The sequence below is a fragment of the Protobothrops mucrosquamatus genome, unplaced genomic scaffold (genome assembly GCF_001527695.2).
Source record: "Protobothrops mucrosquamatus isolate PMUCROS unplaced genomic scaffold, P.Mucros_1.0 scaffold744, whole genome shotgun sequence".
NCBI classification, from domain to species: domain Eukaryota; kingdom Metazoa; phylum Chordata; class Lepidosauria; order Squamata; family Viperidae; genus Protobothrops; species Protobothrops mucrosquamatus.
The window spans coordinates 224,326-246,788 of NW_015387015.1; the positions used below are offsets into that span (position 1 = coordinate 224,326).

The following is a 22,463-nucleotide window of genomic DNA, read 5'->3' on the forward strand; positions in this document are numbered from 1 at the left end:
AGGGACCTTGGAGGTCATCGAGTCCAACCCCCTGCTCAGGCAGGAACCCTACACCATTTCAGACAAATGGCTGTCCAGTCTCTTCTTAAAAACTTCCAGTGTTGGAGCATTCACAGCTTCTGGAGGCAGGTTGTTCCACTGGTTAATTGTTCTAACTGTCAGGAAGTTTCTCCTTAGTTCTAGGTTGCTTCTCTCCTTGATCAGTTTCCATCCGTTGCTTCTCGTCCTGCCTTCATATCAATTCTAGACCAGGATTTATGACTATTAGAATAAAATATATATTGTGATTTCCCTGGGTTCATTTCTCTCCAAATATCTTGTATACCAATTTCCTCTATCATGTTGAAAAAAGTCTTAGGTAATCTTTTTCTTCCTTGTATCCCTGATTGACTGCTTTTATAATCTAATGTCCCGTCTCCCATTGCATTGAAATCCCCAATTAAGCATATATTTTGATATTCCATTTCTGCTATTTTTCTATGAAGATTTTGATAAAATTCTTCTTGTTTGTTATTTAGTGCATATATTGCTATCAAAAGTATCTGTTTTTGATTTAAAAATATTTCCACCATTAGTATTCTTCCTTCTTCATCTGCATAAATCATTTTAGAATCTATTGTCTCTTTAACATATATAGCTACTCCTCTTTTTTTGTTGGGCTGATGCATAATAAAGTTTTCCAAGTTTTGAATTTTCCGAAAATTTATGATGTTGTTTTTTTATGTGTGTCTCTTACAGAGAAATTATATCAATGTTTAATTTCTGTAGTTGCTTGAAAATTCTTTTTCTTTTTGATGGGGAGTTCAGTCCATTTATATTCACTGAAAAAAAATCCATTTTCCTTCTCCATGTTGATTTACTTATATTTAGGTCTTGTTGATCTTGTAATCTTCTGCTCTTTTACTATTCCCTCATCCTCTTGATTCATCTTCTCTTTTTCTTCTTCCACTTGTGTAGTTGTTTCCTCTATTGTTTGTTCTGTCTGTTTCTGGCTTCTTCTGTCCTCTTGTTGATATTGTGTTCTTTCTCCCAGAAATGCTCCATGCCTTTCATCAAAATCCTGTGCCTTGTACACTGAGTCCAATCAATATCTTGTATTATTCCAATTGATTAGAATCCCTTCTGGCATCAGCCATCTAAAATTTACTCCTTTTGCAATCAGCTTTGTAATCAAAAAATGATATTGTCTTCGAGTATCTCTTATTCTCTTGATAATCCTCTTCAATATTACTATTTCTTTATCTTTGTATTGTAATGGGTCATCTCTAACTCTTCTTAATATCTCATCCCTTGTTGTTTTCTTCATAAATCTTACATGGACTTCTCTGGGCAATTTGTATTTCCTGGCGTAACTTGAATTCATTCTAAATATGTCATCGACTTCTTGCTGCATCTCCAATCTTTCAATTTTCAGGGCCTCTGCTAATAGATTAATAATCATTTCTGCTATATCTTCCTCTTTATCTTTGGGTATGTTCTGAAATCTCAAAAAGTGTGCAGCTTTCCCATTTCCAACTGCTTCTTCTAAGTTTTGGTTTGCTTGTTCTAATCTTTCATTCTCTCTGATTAGCGCTTTAATTTTTTTCTCAGTATCTTCTGATTGATCTTCCACCTTCTGAATTCTTTGTTCATTTTTAAGAATCATTTATTGATGAACCTCAAATTGGGTCTTTATATCAAGCATTTGTTCATTTAGCTTATCAAGATTGCTTTTTGTTTCTTGATGATTCTTCTGCATCATTTCTTGCATCAGTTGCAAAGTTGTGTGCATCTCTTTTTGGAAATTGTTTGCCTTCTCTCGTTGTAACATTGCTTCAATAGATCCTTGACTTGCTGGACTAGATGTTCCAGAGGAGGGTGCAAAAGCAGGTTTTTTTGTAATTTTAGTAAGATTTGGTGCACTCATTGTTCAATCAAGCAAGTTTTGTAAATCCACAGGGGGAAAAAAGAAAAAAAGAGGAAAAGAGAAAGAAAAACAAAAAACAAGCCAACTGCTTTAGGCTATAATCCAACTTTTAAAAAAGTTCCACTACTTTAGACTGTAATCCAACATTTTAAAAAAAGTTAACTGCTTTAGGCTATAATCCAAGTTTAAAAAAGAGCCAACTGCTTTAGGCTATAATCCAAGTTTTAAAAGGAGTCAACTGCTTTAAACTATAATCCAAGTTTTAAAAGGAGCCAACTGCTTTAAACTATAATCCAACATTAAAAAAGGAAAAAAGAAATATTCCTTAATTTTGTTCTTCCATTTCAGATTCCTCGCTGCTTTTAACTCTCTTCTTCCCGAGTCCTCCTGGGGGTTTTACTTTTAAACCTTGTCCAGTTCAGGGATTTATATTTTGAAAGTCCATAGGGAAGAGAAATAAAGAACGATCTCACCCAGATTTCACGCTTTGTTGACAGTCAGCTGTTCGGCAGGGTTGCCGCGGCTCTTGGCTTCTTTCCCAGCTGTCTACGGCTTCAGCTGTCTGCGTATTTTCTGGCACCCTTTCTCCCATCTGTTTAAAGAGTTCCCTCGGTCCGCTTGGGTCAGCTGCCATTGGCTCAGAACTCCCAAGGTTTCCCTTCCTCCTCGTTGCCTCTCCAAGGCGACTTTCCGACCTCTCAGGGTCTCCAGACAAAGCGAAAACAGACTAGGAAACTGGAGTTCTGGTTTCTTTCATCCGTGTCACCATGACACCTGGGGTGAACTCCAGAGAAGCACAATTACATGTTCACAAAGCACAGAGGATAAAATAGCAAAATATACACTTTGGACAGACAGGACCACTGGTTTGAAGGAGGGGTCAAAGTGGCCCTTTATGTTAAAATTGAATAACTTTCTCTCAACAGAGGGAGAGGGATATGACAAGACAGAGGGACTGTTTACAACACAGTCGTTACAGCAGTCCTAAGAAGGGTCCATCCCCAATTGCAGTCTGATTCAGGTGACTCTGGGCATCAAGAGTGCTAACAACCAGATGATTGCAAAGAATATACATCCTTCCATTCCATCATTCAGTTAGAACTGAAGAAGAAGCTTGAATGTTTTCAAGGAAAAAAAAACCCAAGAAAGTTCAGATGTCTTTTAGAAAAGCACCTTTGGGACAGCCATGACCTGGATGATTGAGAATCTCCATAGTCAGATACCCAAAGTGTGCTAATGGTGGAAGAGGGTTTGATTTTGCTGCCCTTCTTTGGGCCAAGTTTGTCAAATGTCCCATGTACATTCTCTTTATTCTTCCTGGATTCTTTTTAGTTCTTATCCCAGGGATGGTGTGGCATAGTAGCATACAATCAGGTTTTCAAATGATGTGTCCCTAAACTTCCCCTTTAATAGCATCCAGTTTTTCAGGGACAATAAATACAAAAACATACAATAAATTAATTATTCATAGTTTCCTCATATTTGTTTGATTTTTTTCAACTGTTTGCTTTTTTTTTTTTTAGAAAAAATCATCCAATGCAATAATGGCTGTTTTGATGTTACATTTTTTTCTTTATCTTGATGCATATATACATCAAAAAGAACCACAAAGGATTCACTCAGCCGCTTTTATCATTAGCAACTCTTCAGCCAACGGGTAGATTGATACTCCTGAATATATCTTTCCACAGAACTCTCAATCTGTTCTACTTTTGGTGTTGTTTTGTCTCTTTACAAGTGAAGCCACCACATAAGGGAGCAAAACAAAAATTCAAGATATCCATTTATCTCTACCCAGAATCTTGCTATTCAGAATTGTGTCAATAAACTCAGTTATGTTTCCCAAGAACATTCACATTTGCCTTCCCAGTCAGGCTGGACACCAAACTGAGGAAGATTGCTTTGGACTAGTCCAGGGGTGGAGAACCTTGGCTCTTCTATGACTAATGGACTTCAACTCCCAGAATTCCTGAGCCAACATGGATTAGTCTAATGTTCCATATTCAGAAATGAAATATTTGGATTGATCCATGAGAGAAACAGCAGGGCAGGGCAAAAACCAAAGATGCATAGACTGCAACAATTGTCTGAGCTATGATAGTCTTGCTTATTTACAGGTTTTTTTGCTGGGTTTGGGAGGTGGGTTTGCACCAGTTTTCTACTGATTGGCAAAATAGTCACTGATTATGATTCTCAGTGCCGCTACTGACCGGTGTGGGTAGATTAATAATTGCTTAAAGTTACTCTTCACAACCTCAAGCCTATAAACATATGGACAATACCTTGCCCGAAAGCATTTTCAATCTGTGTAAATTATGGGGACAAAGTGTGGGGGGGTGTTAATTGGTTTTGAAGTGTATTTGAATTTATTTGCAAATTAGTAGGCTGCTGGTGTGGCAGCATTCATTAACTATAAGCAGTTATGGTTGTACCAATTAAATAATGGCACATTTTTATTGTTTATTTGAATTTATTAAACCCCTATGGACCCTGGGTGATGTACAAAACTCGATAAAAGCATAAAAACAGATAAAAACACCAAATCAGAAGGACAATCCAGACTGAAATTATCTTAGAAACAGCAAAAGCAAAGAAAACACCGGCGCTAGACAAATAACCCCAAACCTGGACTGAATCCAGGTTTTCAAAAGCTTTCTAGAACTCTAGAACTCCATTTTTGTCAATATCATCTGATTTATTTTCCATTTTCTGAATTCTTTGTTCATTTTTAACAATCATTTGTTGATGGACTTCAAATTGTGTCTTTGTGTCTGACATTTGTTCATTTAATTTATCAAAATTACTTTTTGTCTCTTCATAGTTTTTTTGTATTGATTCTTGAATTAATTTTAATGTAGTTTGCATCTCGTTTTGAACAGTGCTTATTTTCTCATGCTGCAATATTGTTTCAATAGATCCGTGGCTTGTTAGGCTGGATGTTTCCACAGAGGGTGCAGAATAAGTCTTTTTCATAAGTCTGGTTAGACTTGATGCACTCATTTTTCAAGCCAACTATCTTAGGCTAAAATCCAACCCAAAAAATCGAGCCAAATACTTTAGGCCAGATCCAATCCTCCAGTCAAATCACAGATGTGAAACGCCTGCTGTCTCCAAATAATTCCTGTTTTGGTTATATCCAGAGTCAACAGATATCGTTGTAGAAAGTCTTTTCTCTTACAAACTCACATAAAGGCACTTTGTTTATACCAGGTGTTGTTTCAAGGTCAAACACTTTTCAAATTCTTTTATTTGGTATTACTGTAATATCTCATCTCACCACTAGATGTCCTCATACACTGTTTTGTCAATATCTGGTTTTAAAAGTTTGTTACAAAGTTTTTAAAGTTCTTTGTTAGTTATTTACCCTAGAAATTAAATCTAAAAAAAAATAAAAATTCCACGTCCTCTAAGTTAAGCAGTCTTTCTTTGAATCAATCTGAGTTCAATTTTTAAGAATTGTTTTGTCTTCCTTAAAATCCTTTCCCCTCCTGTAATTGCTCACCGCTTTTAAGTCTCTTCTCCCCTAGTCCTTCTGGGGTCTTTACTTCATAGCTTCTTCCCAATCAGGGGATCAACGTTTCTAACTCCATAAGGAATAAAAGGACAGCACACTGTTGGCAATCAGCTGTTTAGTGGAGCACCGCAGCTCCTCACTTTTCTTCTGGCTGGCAATGATTTGGGTTGTTTGGGCTTACCAGGCAGCCTTTCTTCCGTCCTTTTCGAAGGTTTCTTCAGTCCGTCTGGACCGACTGCCGTCCGGACTCCTGAAACATCCCTCCTTCTTCATTGCCCCTCCAGGGTAATTTTCTGACCTTTTGGGGTCACCGGGCCGAATAAAATCGGGCTAAGAAGCCAGAGCCCCGGCTTCTTCCATCCGTCTCGTCAAATGCCAAACCGGAAGTCGCTCTGAATGTAATATTAAACAATGTCCTGGAACATTGGAATTTTTCAGTCTATTAGAATTTTGGCTACATCAATCTTTAGGTACAAGAAAAAGATAGCAATGCTTGGCTGGTAAAAATTGCAGCACCTACTGCAAAATCTTGGACTTAAGAAATATGTTCACTTTTAGCCTTTGAACTAGCTCTTAATGGAAAAACTGATCAATATGATTCCAAGACATTGTCAGTCATAATTCAATTTGTTGTTGAAACGGTGATTCACTTTACAATGGAATTGCATTATACAGATACATTGTGATGTATTTTCTTTTACTTTCCTTTTAGAGCATGTTAATTTTTTTCTTCTTTTTCTTCTTTTTCTTGTATTTTAATATATACAAATAATAATTACATTTTTTAAAAAGATGGAGGGCAATAAGTTGAAGAAGACTGGTTCATGGCAAACTGGAGATACCTTCAAGTGTGTTTTTAGAAACTATTGGAAGCTACTTGCATGCATTTAAGCTTCTTACAATTTAATGCAATATGTATCTTTAATATAAAAAAATGAAGCAATCGCTCTATTTTACTCAGAATTAGATACACTTGAGTGTACTCATTTCAGAAATGAATTACATTTGCCTAACAGGAAGAAGTGCATGTAGGTGTGAGATTTTTGACTCAGCTGCTGGGAATACACTTCATTAAACTCGGGGATGTCCTTTTGAGTTGACACGTATAGGAGTATAGTGAAAATCCAATGAGTTAAAGCTGTGCAATCTGGCATGGACAGTATTTCTAAATAGATTTCCAAAATGCCAAAGGACATTGTGTACTTATTAGGAAGTGGCTACTCTTTCTTTGGTGTGTGTGTGTGTGTGTGTGTGTTTGTATGTTTTTATTTGTCGGTAGATCTATTTAAAGGTGGGCTGATGGTCCAATAAGTTTAAATACTGGTAACATTTAACATTGATTATGTGGCATCAAGTCAGTTATGATTTTTAGTGAGCATGTAGATTGATTTTCTCTATTAAGATTTGTATCTTATGGGTATTTCAGATCTTCCAATGGGGTAACTATTACCATTGTAACTGATTCAGAATTTAATTTTAAACCAACCAAATATACTTAGAGGAACTCATTTAGGATGGAATTTCTTGTACATAATTTCAGCTGTCTTGCTATACAGCACCGAACAATGGCCTATTTTGAGACCATAGCAGAATCTCCATCGCAGAAATCAGACTTTGCAGGGCTAATAGCAATAGCAATAGTACTTATATACTGTTTCATAGTGCTTTACATCCCTCTCTAAGCAGTTTACAGAATCAGCTTATTGCCCCCCAACAATCTGGGTCCTAATTTTACCCACCTCGGAAGGATGGAAGGCTGAGTCAACCTTCAGCTGGTCAGGATCGAACTGCTGGCAGTTGGCAGAATTAGCCTGCAATACTGCATTCTAACCATTGTGCCACCACGACTAAGGGACAAATCATTCTTTTTAGCCATTATTAACCAAAGAAGTTGAAGAGAGAAGGTATTTTGGAACTAAGAAAGCCAGCAGTCCACTTTAAGGACAGAAATGAACAATGTCACCTTCATCCTTGCTCTGTTGCCAAAGATTGAAGCTGCTGTGGTAAGACAGTAGGCTCTCTTTCATTTAACGAGCAATTACTGTATGTCTTATGTTGACAAGGGGAAATCTGAAATCCTACATAGACTTGACTAGGAACAGGTCTGGGTGAAATAAGTAGGATGGCATTGCAATACATCATAAATAGCATTGTAAAGATGCTGATGCTTGGGGAGAGTAATGGGGAGGTATTCCTAATGTTTTGGACTGTGGCACTTCTTTTTGTGACCTAGTTTTTCATGTTCCTGGTTTTAAAAGTGGCTGATGGCTAAACCTTGATTAGGATATTTATTTTCATGTCAGCATACCAGTGCCAAATGCTAATGCATTTTACATCCATCTATGACAGGGAATTTCAAGCTGCCAAGTTTTCACTAAAACTGCTGATGCGGAGAAAATTGGCAACGTAGAGAGATGCAGCAGAAATGCCACCCCCCTTCTTTGAGGCCTTTCCAATGAGGTTGACCAATAGCAGGTATTCTGCCTTTCCACGCAAGCGGGTAGCTGCTTGTCCTGGACAAAGTGCACAGTCAGCAGGAATGTGATCAACAGGAAAACACTTTGGGGCATGTTAAGTTTATTTGCTCTTGATACTGTCAAAGAATTTGCTCCCCATTCTCTGTATAAGGATGCCATCACTTCGAACACCTAACCCCTACATATAGTCTGTATCATTGCCAGCTTTATTTCTAGCAAGGGGATTTTTAAAAAAAATAATAATTAAAGAGCCTTTTGGAACTGAATTCGTTGAAGTTTTCCTCTGTGTGTGCATGTGCGTGTATTAGATTCAGCCGCAGAGATTGCAGTGTCTACGTTTCTGATAGTGATGGGTCCAGCTTAAGCTGTGGATAGTTGCAGGCATTTTGTTCAATTTAGGCTTCCTTTACTGAGGCTATACAGAAACCTTTCTTGATCCGATGCCCTGCAAACACATTAAGACTTCCCATACTGTAATCCCCTGACTCCATTAAGGCTGTGGAGGTTGAGGAATTATAGAAAGCATGAAGTTTAAGCCATCTGAAGGATATCAAGTTCAAGCCAGCAGAATCCTAACTGGCTTGGTGACTCCTGTGACTTTGTAATGCATGCCGGTATTAGGTTTTTTTTTTAACGCATGGGCTTATTTATTTCTTGTGTTTATTGAAGACTTCACAATCTTAGAACCAGGAAAATTATTCAAGTGAATAACTCCAATACTAATTCAAGCTCTGTTGTTAACATCTGTCATTGTGCAACTTTTAATCATACAGGCAACAAAGCTAAGAAAATATTCTACCTAAATACGGGTGGTAAGGAATAACGAAGTTCCATCATCTGAGATGACACTTGGGTGAGATAGTCTTTCCAAGATTTCCTTGCTATGTACTTCCTATCGTTTTGTTCTTGCCATGGCTCTGTACAGGTAATCCTCCACTTACAAGCACAATTGAGCCCAACATCTTTGTTGCTAAGTGAAACAGTTGTAAAACAATTGTTGTTAAATGGGTTTTTCCCCATTTTACAATCTTCCTTGGCACAATCACTGCAGCTGTTAAGTTCGTAACACAGTTGTTAAGTGAATGTGGCTTCCCCATTGACTTTGCTTCTCAGAAAGTTGCAAAAGGGGATGATCACATGACCCTGGGACACTGCAACCGTCATAAATATGAACCAGTTGCCCAGCATCCGAATTTTGATCACATGGCCATGAGGATGCTGCAATAGTCATGTGAAAAAGGGTCATATATCACTTTTGTCAATGCTGTTGAACTTTGAACGATCACTAATTGAACGGTTGTAAGTCAAGGACTACCTGTAGTTCTTCTTTCCATAGGGTTCTGGTAAACATTTCATGTTTCATGTAAAATATTTCCTTTGGGATACCACACAAAATACACACACCATTACCCATTGCTTTGAAAAGGACAGTTCATTACTTCAGCTACTTGTAAATATGCAAGAAACATAGAAAACATGTTCGTTCTGAGTCAGAGCACTAAATTCAGTCAGACATCTTTTTGCAAATGAGCTTGAATGTAAAATCTAGCAGAAACAATCAGAAGCACAAGAAGAGGGAAAGGCGTGGATTTTATTACATTCTTGTATTAATCTACACAAGTTAAAAATATGTCTTAGTATTAGCAGTAAAAACATACGTTACAAGATTACTAAATAGGCCAGAGGTTCCCAACCATTCCCGTTTGGTGGCCCGGAGTGAAAGGGAGGAGCAAGAAAATTTATGCCCTCATGCACACATGCGCAAACAGGCCGCTCGCTCCCCAGCAGCGCTAGTGCCTACATGCATGTGCAAACAGCCACTTGCATCCGCGGCGCGCTAGTGCCCACGCAATGCTGCCGGCGGTGCGGGGGGCACATGTGCAAATGGGGCCACTAGTACCCGCGTGCATCTGCAAACAGGACCACTAGCACCCTCGCGGCATCTACCCCACTTGCAGCGTCGCTAGCATGCACTCACCAGCCATTCCAGCGGCCCGGTGGTCACTAGGCCACGGACCGGTACCGGGCCGCGGCCCATAGGTTGGGGAACCCTGAAACAGGTCATGATAAATAGTCACTAAATACACATTTTTATACATTCAGTGGTTAATTAAAAGTGCTTCCTACTTTATTCTGAAACACTGGGTTTTGCTACTAGCTTTTTCTGGTTGCTGTTTTTCCTATCTTGAGGTAAGTACTTCTTGTTTTTTTTAAACTAGTCTCTAAAAACCAGAGTCCAAAATTCCAGGGCTGTGAAATTCCTGTTGTTTTCTACCAGCTGCTGCAGTGCCCGAGCTTCTCTCTTAGATTGTTCAAAGCTTGATCTCCATACCACAGTTCTCTGCACACTGAGAGGAGAAAAAGTAAACGCTTGAGGACTGGGGCAGCTCAGATGGTTTGCTTCTACCTTCCATCTTCTTGGTAGCATTCCCTGATCAAAAGATAAAAGCACAATCTGTGTTCATTTGTTGTAGGCTTTGAGAGGTGAGGATTGGTATTCTCCCACTTCAAATACTTTGGTCTTCTAGACCTGCCATATAATAATAATAATAATAATAATAATAATAATAATAATAATAATAATAATAATCTTTATTGATTAGCCCTTGGGCCATATCAAAGTGCAAAGTTCCAGCAACAAATTATTACTAAAGTTTGATAAAAGCAATTTAAAATGAAATTTGATAAAATACAGTTTAAAATGGAATTAGAATAAAATACACCTGCCATATAGAATTTAGCTTCAGTGTCTAAGGGACAGATGAACCAACTGATGATACCTGATATTAGAATATTAGGCATGAATAACCAAGACAAGAAAGCCAGCCTGATGTAGTGGTTAAGGCAAGGGAGGCCATTAGTTCCAATCCTACCTTAGGCATAAAGCCAGCTGGATGACCTTGGGCCGGCAATGGCAAACCACTTCCAAGAAATCTGCAGGGATTGTCTTGGAATTGTCCAGAGTCAAGAGTGTCTTTGAACTCATCAAAACATACAAATGAAAAAACCCAAGAGAAAGACGTTTGCCAAGACCAAAGAAGGATGCGTTTGAGGAGAAGGCAATCTTATTCTTTCTCTTCTTCTTATCTTACAAAACGAAATAAACCACTAAAGAGGCAAGGAGCCGTCACCAATGGATCTCAAAATTTACACGGCTACAAAGCAAATATCAAAATGAGAGCTTACAACAATGATCCTTTGATATATTGGTGGTATACTGTATGTCACCAGAGAAATTGTCTAGAATGTATAAAGGTAATTTAAATGTTTTGTTAGAAATATGAATAACAAGAAGGGACATTTTATCCTTCAGATGTACATCCAAAAAGATTGGAGAACACGGAAGTAAGATGAAGTCAATGTGCTCTAACTACTTTCTACATTTATGGATCAGAGTGACTCACAGACGTCTCTTGAAGCAATGTCTTTCTGCAGGAACTCTGTAATTCTGCAGAATTTGTTTGTCTCTGTTACACTGGTTCTGCTTGAGAATCAAAAGACAGCAGTTGACTTAATGATGACAAGTCACTAAGGCAGGGGTAGGCAACCTTGGCTCTTTTATGACTCGTGGACTTCAACTCCCAGAATTCCTGAGCCAGCATGGCTAAGCATGGAAACCTCTCCTTTTCCCCTCAGCGTGGCTGGCTCAGGAATTCTGGGAGTTGAAGTCCACGAGTCATAAAAGAGCCAAGGTTGCCTACCCCTGCACTAAGGAGAGACATATTTATACTTACCTTCGCTTGGCTCCTGATATTTTCCCATACCCTGGTGCACACCATGCACTCAAAGGCATCTATGTAGTTGTCCTTCATAATATCTTGCACTCCCCATGTGCGTTCTTTGATAACAGCAAGCAATTGTTTGTTGGAAATGTCACCTTTCAACTTCCATTCAAGGTAGGCCAGATATTCCTTGTCATCTGCATCCAAAGCTTTGATATACTGAGCCAGGTCCCTTGGGTGTGGAAAATCTGTGATGAGAATGGCACTCTTGTTGCTTGGAAGCCAGTCTTGAACAGTGGGAGAGCCATAATAAACAGGCACCACTCCCAGCTTTAAGGGCCTCCAGAGTTTTTCAGTGATATAATCTTCACAGACTGAGTTCTCAAAAGCCAGGACGAATTTATACTGAGCAAGTATTTTGTAAAAACTATCGCTGTCCATGGAGGATGGATTTTGGAGATGCTCTGGAAGATCTCTATTATGCAAACAAGCCCCGTAGGAATCAATTTCAATGTGAGCCATCAGCTCTTTTACGTAACTGTCTCTGTCAGAGGGAGGATCACAATCAGATTGTACATAGACCAGCGGCGCAAGTCTCTTCCGCAAGCTGTTCTTTTTTTGCAAAGAAACTGTGTACTTCAGCGACTTCAAGGCCTTAATACTTTCAAGATACTGGGTGGTAAGCGATAGGTGTGAGTGGCGGCTGAAAGTGGCTGTGTGGTTGAACAAAGTGATGGTAGGAGCTTGGAAAAGCTTGTAGTTGTTTTTGGGGGACTCCTCGTGAAAAAGAGCCCAGTCATGGAAGCCTGCACGGGGCAAAGGTAAGCTGTGTATGCTGAAATCAGTACCTGGGTATTGAAAAACATAACATATTCCTTTTAATTAAATTCAGTGGACTTAGTTGCACTTTCTTCAATAATATAAATATCATTATCAAGGTAACGTGATCATCACCAATAAAGCAGATATTCTCCAATTGTAAGAGTCATACTAATACAGTGGTACCTTGATACTCATTGTTAACTGGTTCCGGGAGACGCGATGAGTTCTAAAAACTATGAGTGCCAAACAAATTTTCCTATAAGGAATAATGTTGTGAATCACAAGGCAGCTAACATCAACTAATTCTAGATTATGTGCTGAGCATCAAATAAAGAATGGGTACTGGGACAAAAATTTTGCATCAAAATGCTTTGAGTACCAAATTCGATAAGTTTCAAAGTAATTGAGTACCAAGGTACCACTGTATTAAAAAATTGGAAATTGCATCAGAATGACAGATTTGAAGTAGAACAAAAATCTACTTTTGGGGGGAGAAAAAAAAAACTAAGAGGAGGAAGAGATCTGGAAATAACCCAATCAGGACTTAGCCTGCTCAGTAGCCATGAAATACTGATTATTCAGGATGGAGAATAATAAATAGGAAATAGGAGAAAGGGTCTGTACAGAGAAGAGCCCTTGACATATGACTAGTTGCTTAACGACCACTTGAAATTAAGATGGGCCTAGAACGGATGCTGTACAACCCATAAAGCACTTTTGGCCATTGTTAAATGGTGCCCACCCTCCCAAGATCCCATGACCACATTTCAAGCACTTGGCAGCTGGCTCGCATTTATGACTGGTTGGAGCGCCCCACAATTATGTGGCCATGATTTCACGCCAGTTTCTGGTGGTTTGTTTTTTTTTATTAATTTCTGGCAAAAAAAATAAATCCCACCCATTCAGAAGAATGGTTTTGCACTTACAACCACATGCAAAAAAATGTCATAAACTCAGGTCTAGCCACATAGGTGCTTCCTCTACTGAGCACAGTGACCGATGACCAGAACTCCTGTCCTAATAGTAATCATAAGTCAAGGACTATCTAAATCACCATATTCCCAGTTGGTTCCACTTTTTTCTACATACAGAAATCAATATGTAAATTACACAAGAAAAGGGGGAGTAAGAGATTACTCAAGAGCCCTTTCAAAACTTTAGCCATTCCCTTACCGTAAAAAAGAAAGGCTCTAGTCATAGGATTGTGTTGGTAAGTCCTGTTAATGGTAAAGAAGCAAATATCCTCGCCACACTGAGCCTGCCTTCCAGACTCTCCTGTGAGTGGAGACCACCACAGCAAGATGGGATACGTGCCTTTGTGCACTTTCTTTCTTGTACTGTGGTCAGGTTTTGGCCTTTTGAAAAACAGAGGATATTTCTGTAACCCATCTTCTCTGGAAGCGTCGTTTTGTGAAGTCAACTGTTCAGACCTGCCCAGTTCTACAATCACCTTTTGAAAAACAAAGGAAAATCAAGAATTACAGAAGGCTTAAGAAATAAGGTATGAAACCTTATGCACGGATATGGATTTGAAATGGGCTTAGACTTTCTAACGAAAGCTAGTTTGGTGGAGTGATTAAGGTACCAGGCTAGAAACTCGAGAGACTGTGAATTCTGGTCTTGACTTAAGTACAAAGCCAACTGGGTGACCTTGGACCAGTTCCTCTCTCTCAGCTCTAGGAAGCAGACAATGGCAAGCCACTTTTGAAATGTGCCATAAAAACTGCAGGGACTAGTCTAGGCAGTCACCAGGAGTTATCACTGACTCAGAAGGAACAACCCACCCACCCACCCATATACACACACACTGTTCTAACACATACTCAGTGAGCCTATGATAAGTATATTATTTCTGAACTGTGAACTTACTCTATCCATATATTAGTCATATCAGACTATTGCTCTCTAGTCTGTGAAGCTCCTTTCTTCATGGTTTCCAGAAAACCTTTAAAAGATAATTTTATTTAATCAGGCTTTCTAATAAATTCTACCAAAAGTTTTGCTGCCATTCATACTGGGAGAGGGTTGACTTCTTATTTGTACTTTTTGTTTATTCTTTTGTTCCATTTATAATTTTAAGTCTTTTGAGTGGGGCAGGCTATAAAAACTATAAAACAACCAACCAAGCAACCAAACTTACAGAAAACAGTTTTATTCAAAAACTTCTAGGATGCTTGTTTCCTTCTAGCTTTTAGGAATTTCCCTTGTCTGTATACCATGATCTATCCTGTTCTCCAGATTCCCCATCCTTGGTGTAATATTTCTAGAGGGCTGGAGGTACTAACACAGAAGCTAGGAAATCTGTTACCCCCATCTCATCTGGATTGAAGCCTACAAACAGCAGATCATAAATTTAATTTCCTTGTAGCACTTCATATGAAAAAATCTAGCTTTCCACAGGACCCATTTGGAGGAATTCTGACGCATTACAGAGTTACCTCTGATCTGCCTTCTCCTTTTTAACTGCATCAGCTCAAGAGTCTTGCAAGAGGAACCAAGCTGTGGCATTATAAGATAGAATAATTCATGACAGCAGAACCAGAATAATGAGAATGAGCATATTTTTTTACTCACGGAAAATGACTTGCCCTGTATTTTTTACTCTGCGCATACAGGTATTCCTCGACTTATGACCATTAATTGAGCCCCAAATTTCTGTTGCTAAGCGAGACGGTTGTTAAATGAATTTTGCACCATTTTACAAGCTTTCTTGCCATGGTTGTTAAGTGAATCCATGCAGTTGTTAAGTTAGTAACGCGACTGTTAAGTGTGTTACTTGTCAGAAGTTCGCAAAAGGTGATGACATGATCCTGGGACACTGCAACCGTCATAAATATGAACCTGTTGCCAAGCGTCTGAAATTTGATCACATGACCACGGGGATGCTGCAACAGTCATGTGAAAAATGGTATGTCAATTTTTTCACTGCCTTCAAACGGGCACGAAACAAATGGTTATAAATCGAGGACTACCCATATTGTCTTTTTACTGGTGAAAACCAAGCAGTACTGAGAGACCAGTGGAAAGGAACGGAGATTTGGAGCATTGGGAAAGCACATAATTAAACCCGAAGCACCAGGCTGAACCCCAAAGTTGATATGGGAATGTCCCCGTTCTCTCTCCTAAAGTTTTACATCACATAGCTATTCCTTCCTCTCTTGGGGGCATTTCTGAATATATTCTCAGCTCCATCCCAAGGATCTTTGGTACCTGGAAAGTGATCAGGAGAAAAAAGGAAGCCATAAAACAGAAGCAAGATGCCCAAAATCTTTTCTTCTTAATTCTTTTCATGCCTTATGATCAGGCATACAAAGTCTTCCTGTTTGGGGCTCAGGGATCCTTAACATGTCCAATAACTGGTCCAATGTATTTTCCCTAGAAATCCTTGTTCTTCTCAATTGTGGTTACTGGTGGGAGAAGAAGTGCCATCAAACCTGAGTTGATCCTCGACCTTGTATTACTGTAGCTTCCTCAATCAGGAATTCCTTCGAATTAATGCACTGCTAAATGAAAAGATACAGTTCAGAAATACGTTCTTCAATCTATGTTGGCATATGTGCTAGGAATCAGTTCCCAGTCTTCCTGATATATGTGTATGATCACATCCCCATCAAAAACTTTTGAGACCCACATAAACGAACAGTTAGCAACACTGTGTGTGGGTACTATGGTACATGTGTCCCTCCCCAGGCGGGACCCACAGCACCCCAACATTAAATACAAATTATTTAAGGCCCAAAGCTTTTGAGACTGCCAAATCTCTAAAATATTAGAAGGACAAGCCCGCCCTAATTTTAATTAAATTTAATTTAATTTGAAGATATTTAGCAGTAGTGGACTACAAGCCACAAATTCTACATTGTATTTCCATTCATCTGTAACAAGGATAATGTGTTCTTTAGTATGTGAAAATTTAAATAGGCTAGAATAAGATTTCACATATGGAATTTAGCTAAGAAATTTTGTCTTTCTGCAGAAAATAATGTATTTAGTAATTATTGTAAATCTTTGAGGCAGTGAACAGAAGCAATATGCTTTGTTCTATAGAGTAGATACAATAATGCTACATAATATATGCAAATTCACATTCATTTGCATCACAAAATGTGCATAATTGTAAGAACTGATCTGAGGCATCTATAATTTTCTTTTTTAAAGCAAAGAACACACATCAAATATATAATTTCTAAAGCCTAATGGCAGTGTAACAAGACAATTATAGAATCTCTTTCCCAGAAGTCTTAAGGATAATATTAGCACTAATGTTTTATCAAGGTTTGTAAGGTTTTTCCTTAAAAGATGAAGGGAGGTTTGATCTGAATAGAAAACCCTTCCAGGAACAACTGTGCCTTTCCAAAAACAAAAATCGTCTCTGCTTCTCCCTTTAAATAATACTGAAGAAACGTTAAAACAAAAGCTTAAAGAACTAACAGAAGCTTTAAACTGCATGCTATTGTAAAAGCTTTTGCTATAGGAAAGTAAACAAAAGTTTAAAAATTAAAAGAAAGGGGGAAATGGTTGAAGCCGCTTGTGCTAAAATAGGCCCAAAGTTTTTTTCTTTTCTCCTTTTGTTAAAACACGAGAGGCGGGGCTGTAACATTACATTGGTACTTTTAGTTCAGAAGAGTAAATGTTACGTTTCCCTTTTATTTGTTATCTTTTGGCTCGTTTCCAGCTGCAAATGCCTCGTTGCATCGCAGAACTCGAGACCAAAAGTAAACCGAATAAAGACAAGTCTTTCTTTTTAAGATCTACAGGCGCCTTTTTATGTCTTTTGCAGATGTACAAAACCAACAGGAAAACTATCGCAATGCTTCCCATAGGAAATAAAGATACTCACCCAAGTCCCCGTTCTTCTTCCTGGTTTTGGCAAGACGCTTTTTACTTTCTATTTGTGCCTCTACTTCCCTTGGGTCGACAGTAAACTCTGCAGCGGATCGCAGCGCTCCTCTCCCAATAACATCCCTGCGGAAGATCAATTGGGAGAAGCAGATCCCGGGATCCACCTTCCAGAGTTCTCCGAATCCCACTTTGGAAAACAGCGTTCCTGGGTTTGTGTGAAGGAAAAGTTGGTTTGATCTCGCTCATGGTGGCGTCGTTTCAACGGAGAGACCCATCTCTTTCCCAACGTCCCGACCGAAAGGATCTCCGTCAAAATGAGGGTGTGTGTGTGTAAATTTGGCAGCTAATTTATGCGGTTTCTAGGGGAAGGTTTCGAGCTTCCCGTTTTGGGAGCGCATTTTTTAAAAAAATTAAAAATAAAATAAAATAGCGATCGCGGTTTCCACAACCGTTTGCAATGCGCTTGCCAACTCGCTTTAGCATAATGCAGCAGTCAGAGCTGCGTCAAGACACATTCGCACGTTGCCCGAGAGTTTTTTTTAAAAAAGGCTTAAGGTGAATTAATTGCGTAGGTCACGTTACAAAACTTTAACATTGTTTTTCTATCACAAATCAGTGCCCGCTGCCGTTGATAATTTCTTAGACAGATTGCATCCGACTGCAAAAACTGCTTATGACCACAAGATGGCAGTGAAGACATGATACCTAGTACTCTCACTCGTTGCTGCCATCTACTGATCAGATGGACGAGAGCCCCTCCACCACATTTCACCCAATACTTCAGAGCTGAAGAGAGGAACATTACATAACATCAATTCTCTTCCGCATTTTACTTTATACTCTCCACTTTTAGCTACAACTATAGACCAGTGTGGAGAAACTTGTGGGCAAGGATTAAAACCTGTGTGTGTAGAAGTGGGAAAGCCAGGTTCTAGCCCACATTCAGCCACTCTCTCTGTTTGTCTACCTCATATGGTTGTTGTGGACAAAGTAAGGGTCATGAGGCGGTGCCACCTTGATCTTCAGAACCGAACAATGGATCACGCAGCTAACTAATTACATAGTTAATTTCCTAGATAGGCAAAATCAACCTGGCAATTATATCAAATTCTCATGGGCAGGAATTTCAATGGAGGAGCCCTGTATCTTCACCTTGCTAAACCAACCTTAGGCTTCTTTTGTCATATTTGCCTGCTTTCCCACATCAAAATGGCAGTCAATTGTATCGAAAGGGACTCCAGGAAAGGAAAAGGGAGGTTCAGGGGCTACTTATGGTCCTGAAACCAGGCTGTTCAACTTTAATCTTTGTTTTTAAGATCATATATTTCCTCTGCATTAACTTTTCTTCTATTAATTTAAAGCCCAAGCCAAAAGTTATTCCTTGAATTGACTGATAATATACACAGAACTTTATTATTTCTCTAAGAAGTAATATAGTTTTTTTGTAGCCACATTCAAACACAATACCTCTCTGATACTAATAATATACTTTTAAAACTTTTTTATATCTGAAAAATAGATGCTGCTGCTTTAATGAATCACCATGAACAACAGCATATTTATTGTGATTCTTAAAAGGCAACTTATTTTTAAATTTCAGAAATCTGTTACTAAGTTTGCATTAGCCTAGGCCTGATGCGTATCTTCTAAATTATTTTGAAGTGTGCACTTTATCTTGCAGAATGCTGTTAACAATCAGCAGTTATAAGTCTTTTTTCATTATAGAACCACAAGATGAATGGCATTTAAAATAAATAAATAAATAATAGTTTATTTCAACTTCTTTTGTTCATGAAAAATTGCAGATGTTTATTTTGTAAAACTGGATATCACGACAAAGGGGAAAACGAAGAAGGATGAAATTGGTACATAACTTTCAATTCCTATATTACCGTAGTTACACCATGAAGCTAAGCTAAAATCATATTAGACTGCATGAGTCATTGAGAAAACTAGCTTGAAAAATGTTATAAATTCAACATGAATAAAAGTGTAGTCTGTATATATTGTAGATCAGGGGTGTCAAACGCGTCATGCGGAAGCTGTGCCCACCCCATTGCCGGCAATGGCAAAACTGTCCCGATACGTTGCGCGACGTCACATGACATCGCAAGTTTGACATACTTGTTGTAGATGCTAAATGTGAAACTATATGGGATTGTTAGTTTTGAATAGGGGAGATATCGGCTTGATCAAATGTATTTTTATGGCCACTGTCTAGTTTTAAACAATCAAAAGACACTTTGATATGGTGAACTAAGTGGTACTCTTTGATATGGTACACTAAGAATGAAAATAGATGAATAAATGAATGCTTTGGGACATTTCTCTCATTTTATGTGGACAGGAGAAATAGAATTCTGCTAAAGTTCTACTCTATTTTAATGTGGCTAATTATACATATGCTTGCTTTGCTTGTATTAATCAAGGTTGTATTAATTAAGGTTTTAATGCTTTTTTGCTTTAATGTATTATTTTTGTTCTGAGCTATCCAAGCAATCCTTTTTAGAGCAATATATGAAACTTTTTATAAATTAAAATAAACTTAAGCATTTTATAAATTAAAATAAACTTAAGGATTTCCATATCCTGTCTGTATTTCAGAGACAAATATATAAATCAATGACAATAAAAATAAGTGGAGCTCAAAAGAATAATGTCATCAGCAGTGACTGAAATACAGAACTCCTCATTTCAACCCTTACAAACATGATAATGATGATGTTATCCATTCAGTCATGTTCGACTCTTGGCGATTTTATGGGCCAGGTCTGTCCACATCTTCCAATCTTGCACTATTTCTTTGAGTTTTTCTATGCTCTGGCTGGTGTCAGCTTTGATGGAGTCCAGCCATCGTGTTCTTTGGCAGCCTGGTTTCCTTTAATCGCTAACTCTTCCCAACATAACTGCTTTCTCTAGTGAATTCCTCCATATGACACAGCCAAAATGAGATGCAGTTTTGTGATTTTTTTCCCCTTCTAGTGACATTCTCTTTTTCTCTCTGTGCCTTTTACAAATAATGTAAATAGGAGCCAATCATATGTTAGTACTGATGTAAGGATTACTGGATTACTACAGTCAGGGCTTTTTTTCAGCCGGAACGCGGCAGAACCGCGTTCCGGCACCTTTTTCCGGGCCGGCCGCACCGGAAATAGCCCCTCCCACACCGGAAATAGCCCCTCCCAAATTTTACTTGCATTCCTGTTCTCTAAAGGGGCGGTCCTAGGGTTTGATGAGGGCGTGGCCAGGTTTGAGTTCCGCCACCTTTTCTCCGAGAAAAAAAGCCCTGACTACAGTAATATGTAGGAAACATTTTGTAAACTCTAAAGTGCCACAGAACTGCAAGATGGCATTCTGACTGTTGAGATTACCAAAAATATAACCCTTTATGTTTTTAAAAGGAATTTGCTAAAAGAAACCTCTTTTCCAACTGTTCTGGCATGCTTCAATCCTAGAAGAAATTCATAGTGAAACCTTTTATTATACAATTATCTTCTTCCATCCAGCATTGATTGTATTGTTCTTAGGGACCACCAATTTCATTTTACTGAGGGGACTGGTAGTCTCTTCTCCTGAGATTAGTGCCTAATTCAGGGATAGACAACCTTGGCTCTTTTATGACTCGTGGGCTTCAACTCCCAGAATTCCTGAGCCAGCATAGCTAGCTCAGGAATTCTGGGAGTTGAAGTCCATGAGTCATAAAAGAGCCAAGGTTGCCTACCCCTGGACTAGTCAAATAAACATTGTTCCACCAGGCATGGCCATGCTACATATACCCTATCATGTTCTTGGATTAAATAAGTTATATAAAGTCTAAGGAACAAACTAGGTTTTGTTCTGTTTCTTTAATTGGCTAATTAAAAGGTTACAAATTTGTGTATCTAAGGTTTGATATGTAATTATAATGGTAATCACCCAAAATTTGATGATTACAACATTAATCATAGCTGAAGAAAAGGAGAAAGAGGGAAGGGAAACGTGGACTGGAGGCGAGTCCAAAACTATCTTCTTCAGCACCATCTTTCATATCTGATCCCGTTCCTTTCTTTGTTCTTTACCCCATTTCTCCATACAGAAGATGGCCTTCTGTTTTCTGACTTTCTTCATTTGTGCTATTATCTTGCGTTAACTTGATGTTAGTGTTGTGTCCTGAGCCTGCAAGAGGCAGGCTCGGGACGTTGCAAGAGTCCCGGGCATTTGCAGAAGCTGCCCGGGACCAGACTGAGCGGCGCCAGCCTTGTGCGCATGCGCAAGGCGGGAAAAGCCCGCCTCATGATTGGTTGAACTTGCCCGGGGATTAGAGGGTATAAATAGAGGCCTGTGTGCCTCTGCTCGGGTTGTTCGTAGAGTGGAGCAAACAATAAAGACTTGTTGGAGATGATTCGTCTCAAGCGCCATTATTCCCAGGACTTAACACTGGCGACGAAGGTGGGATTCAGTCTCTACAGCTAAGAAAAGCTAGAAGACTCACCCGAAGAAGTCCGGGAAAGAAACGGCGTGGAAGTCAGCGTTATCCTGCCAGTACGAAATCGCTGGAGGGTGTGTGCGACTGAAGAAGAAGAAACTTGACCATCGATCATGGCTAAAGTTGGGCGTTTAGAAGAATTCGACGTCTCTCACCCCGAGAGGTGGGAATCTTACGTGGCAAGAGTCGAGACGTATTTTCGCATAAACCAGGTTCGAGAGGAAGGCTTAAAGGCTGCCACATTGTTGTGCGTTTGTGGGCAAGACGCCTTTGAGATCGCCGAGAGCTTAATGTTCCCAGACTCGTTGGAAACGGTATCGTACTCCGACCTCAAGAAAACCTTAAAGGAACACTTCCAGCCCAAGCAATCAGTCATGGCTTGGAGGCACACATTTCAACAGAGAGATCAGCAAGTTGGAGAATCAGCAAAAGACTACTTTGCGGCCTTGAGAAGAGCAGCTAAACCGTGCGACTTCAAGGACTTAGAAGAAAGGCTTCGTGATCGTTTTGTATGCAGACTGAGAAACACAGAATTGCAGCAGAGACTGTTCGCCAGGGAAGATGTTTCCTTCCAAGATGCTCTGCGAGAGGTTTCGGCTGAAGAAGCTGCCGGCGGGGCGGTCAAGAACATGCGGCCCAAGAAAAACGCTCCTGAGACCGCCACTATTCACAAGGAAGACGTGCGCGAGGAGTCGGACGAAGATCCTGAAGAAGA

At 39.2% G+C, this 22,463-nt stretch overlaps 1 protein-coding gene across 1 annotated transcript; it reads right to left on the reverse strand.

Moving 5' to 3' along the window:
• Window positions 1-10,108: 10,108 nt before the first annotated feature.
• On the reverse strand, window positions 10,109-15,936 carry FUT10 (fucosyltransferase 10). The gene is made up of 4 exons (XM_015818470.1): window positions 15,652-15,936; window positions 13,615-13,891; window positions 11,632-12,467; window positions 10,109-10,328 (listed from the first exon to the last, which is right to left on the reverse strand). The coding sequence occupies exons 1-4, from the start codon at window positions 15,730-15,732 to the stop codon at window positions 10,113-10,115; spliced, it is 1,410 nt and encodes a 469-aa protein (XP_015673956.1). The 5' UTR covers window positions 15,733-15,936; the 3' UTR covers window positions 10,109-10,112.
• Window positions 15,937-22,463: the final 6,527 nt, after the last annotated feature.

Coding starts and splice junctions, on each gene's coding strand:
- FUT10 (XM_015818470.1), bottom strand. CDS start 15,732: ATGAAAAGAATTAAGAAGAAAAGATTTTGGGCATCTTGCTTCTGTTTT. Junction 13,892..15,651: donor TTCTCCTGATCACTTTCCAG/GTACCAAAGATC, acceptor GTTTTTCAAAAG/GTGATTGTAGAACTGGGCAG. Junction 10,329..11,631: donor ATATCAGGAGCCAAGCGAAG/GTAAGTATAAAT, acceptor TCTTTTGATCAG/GGAATGCTACCAAGAAGATG.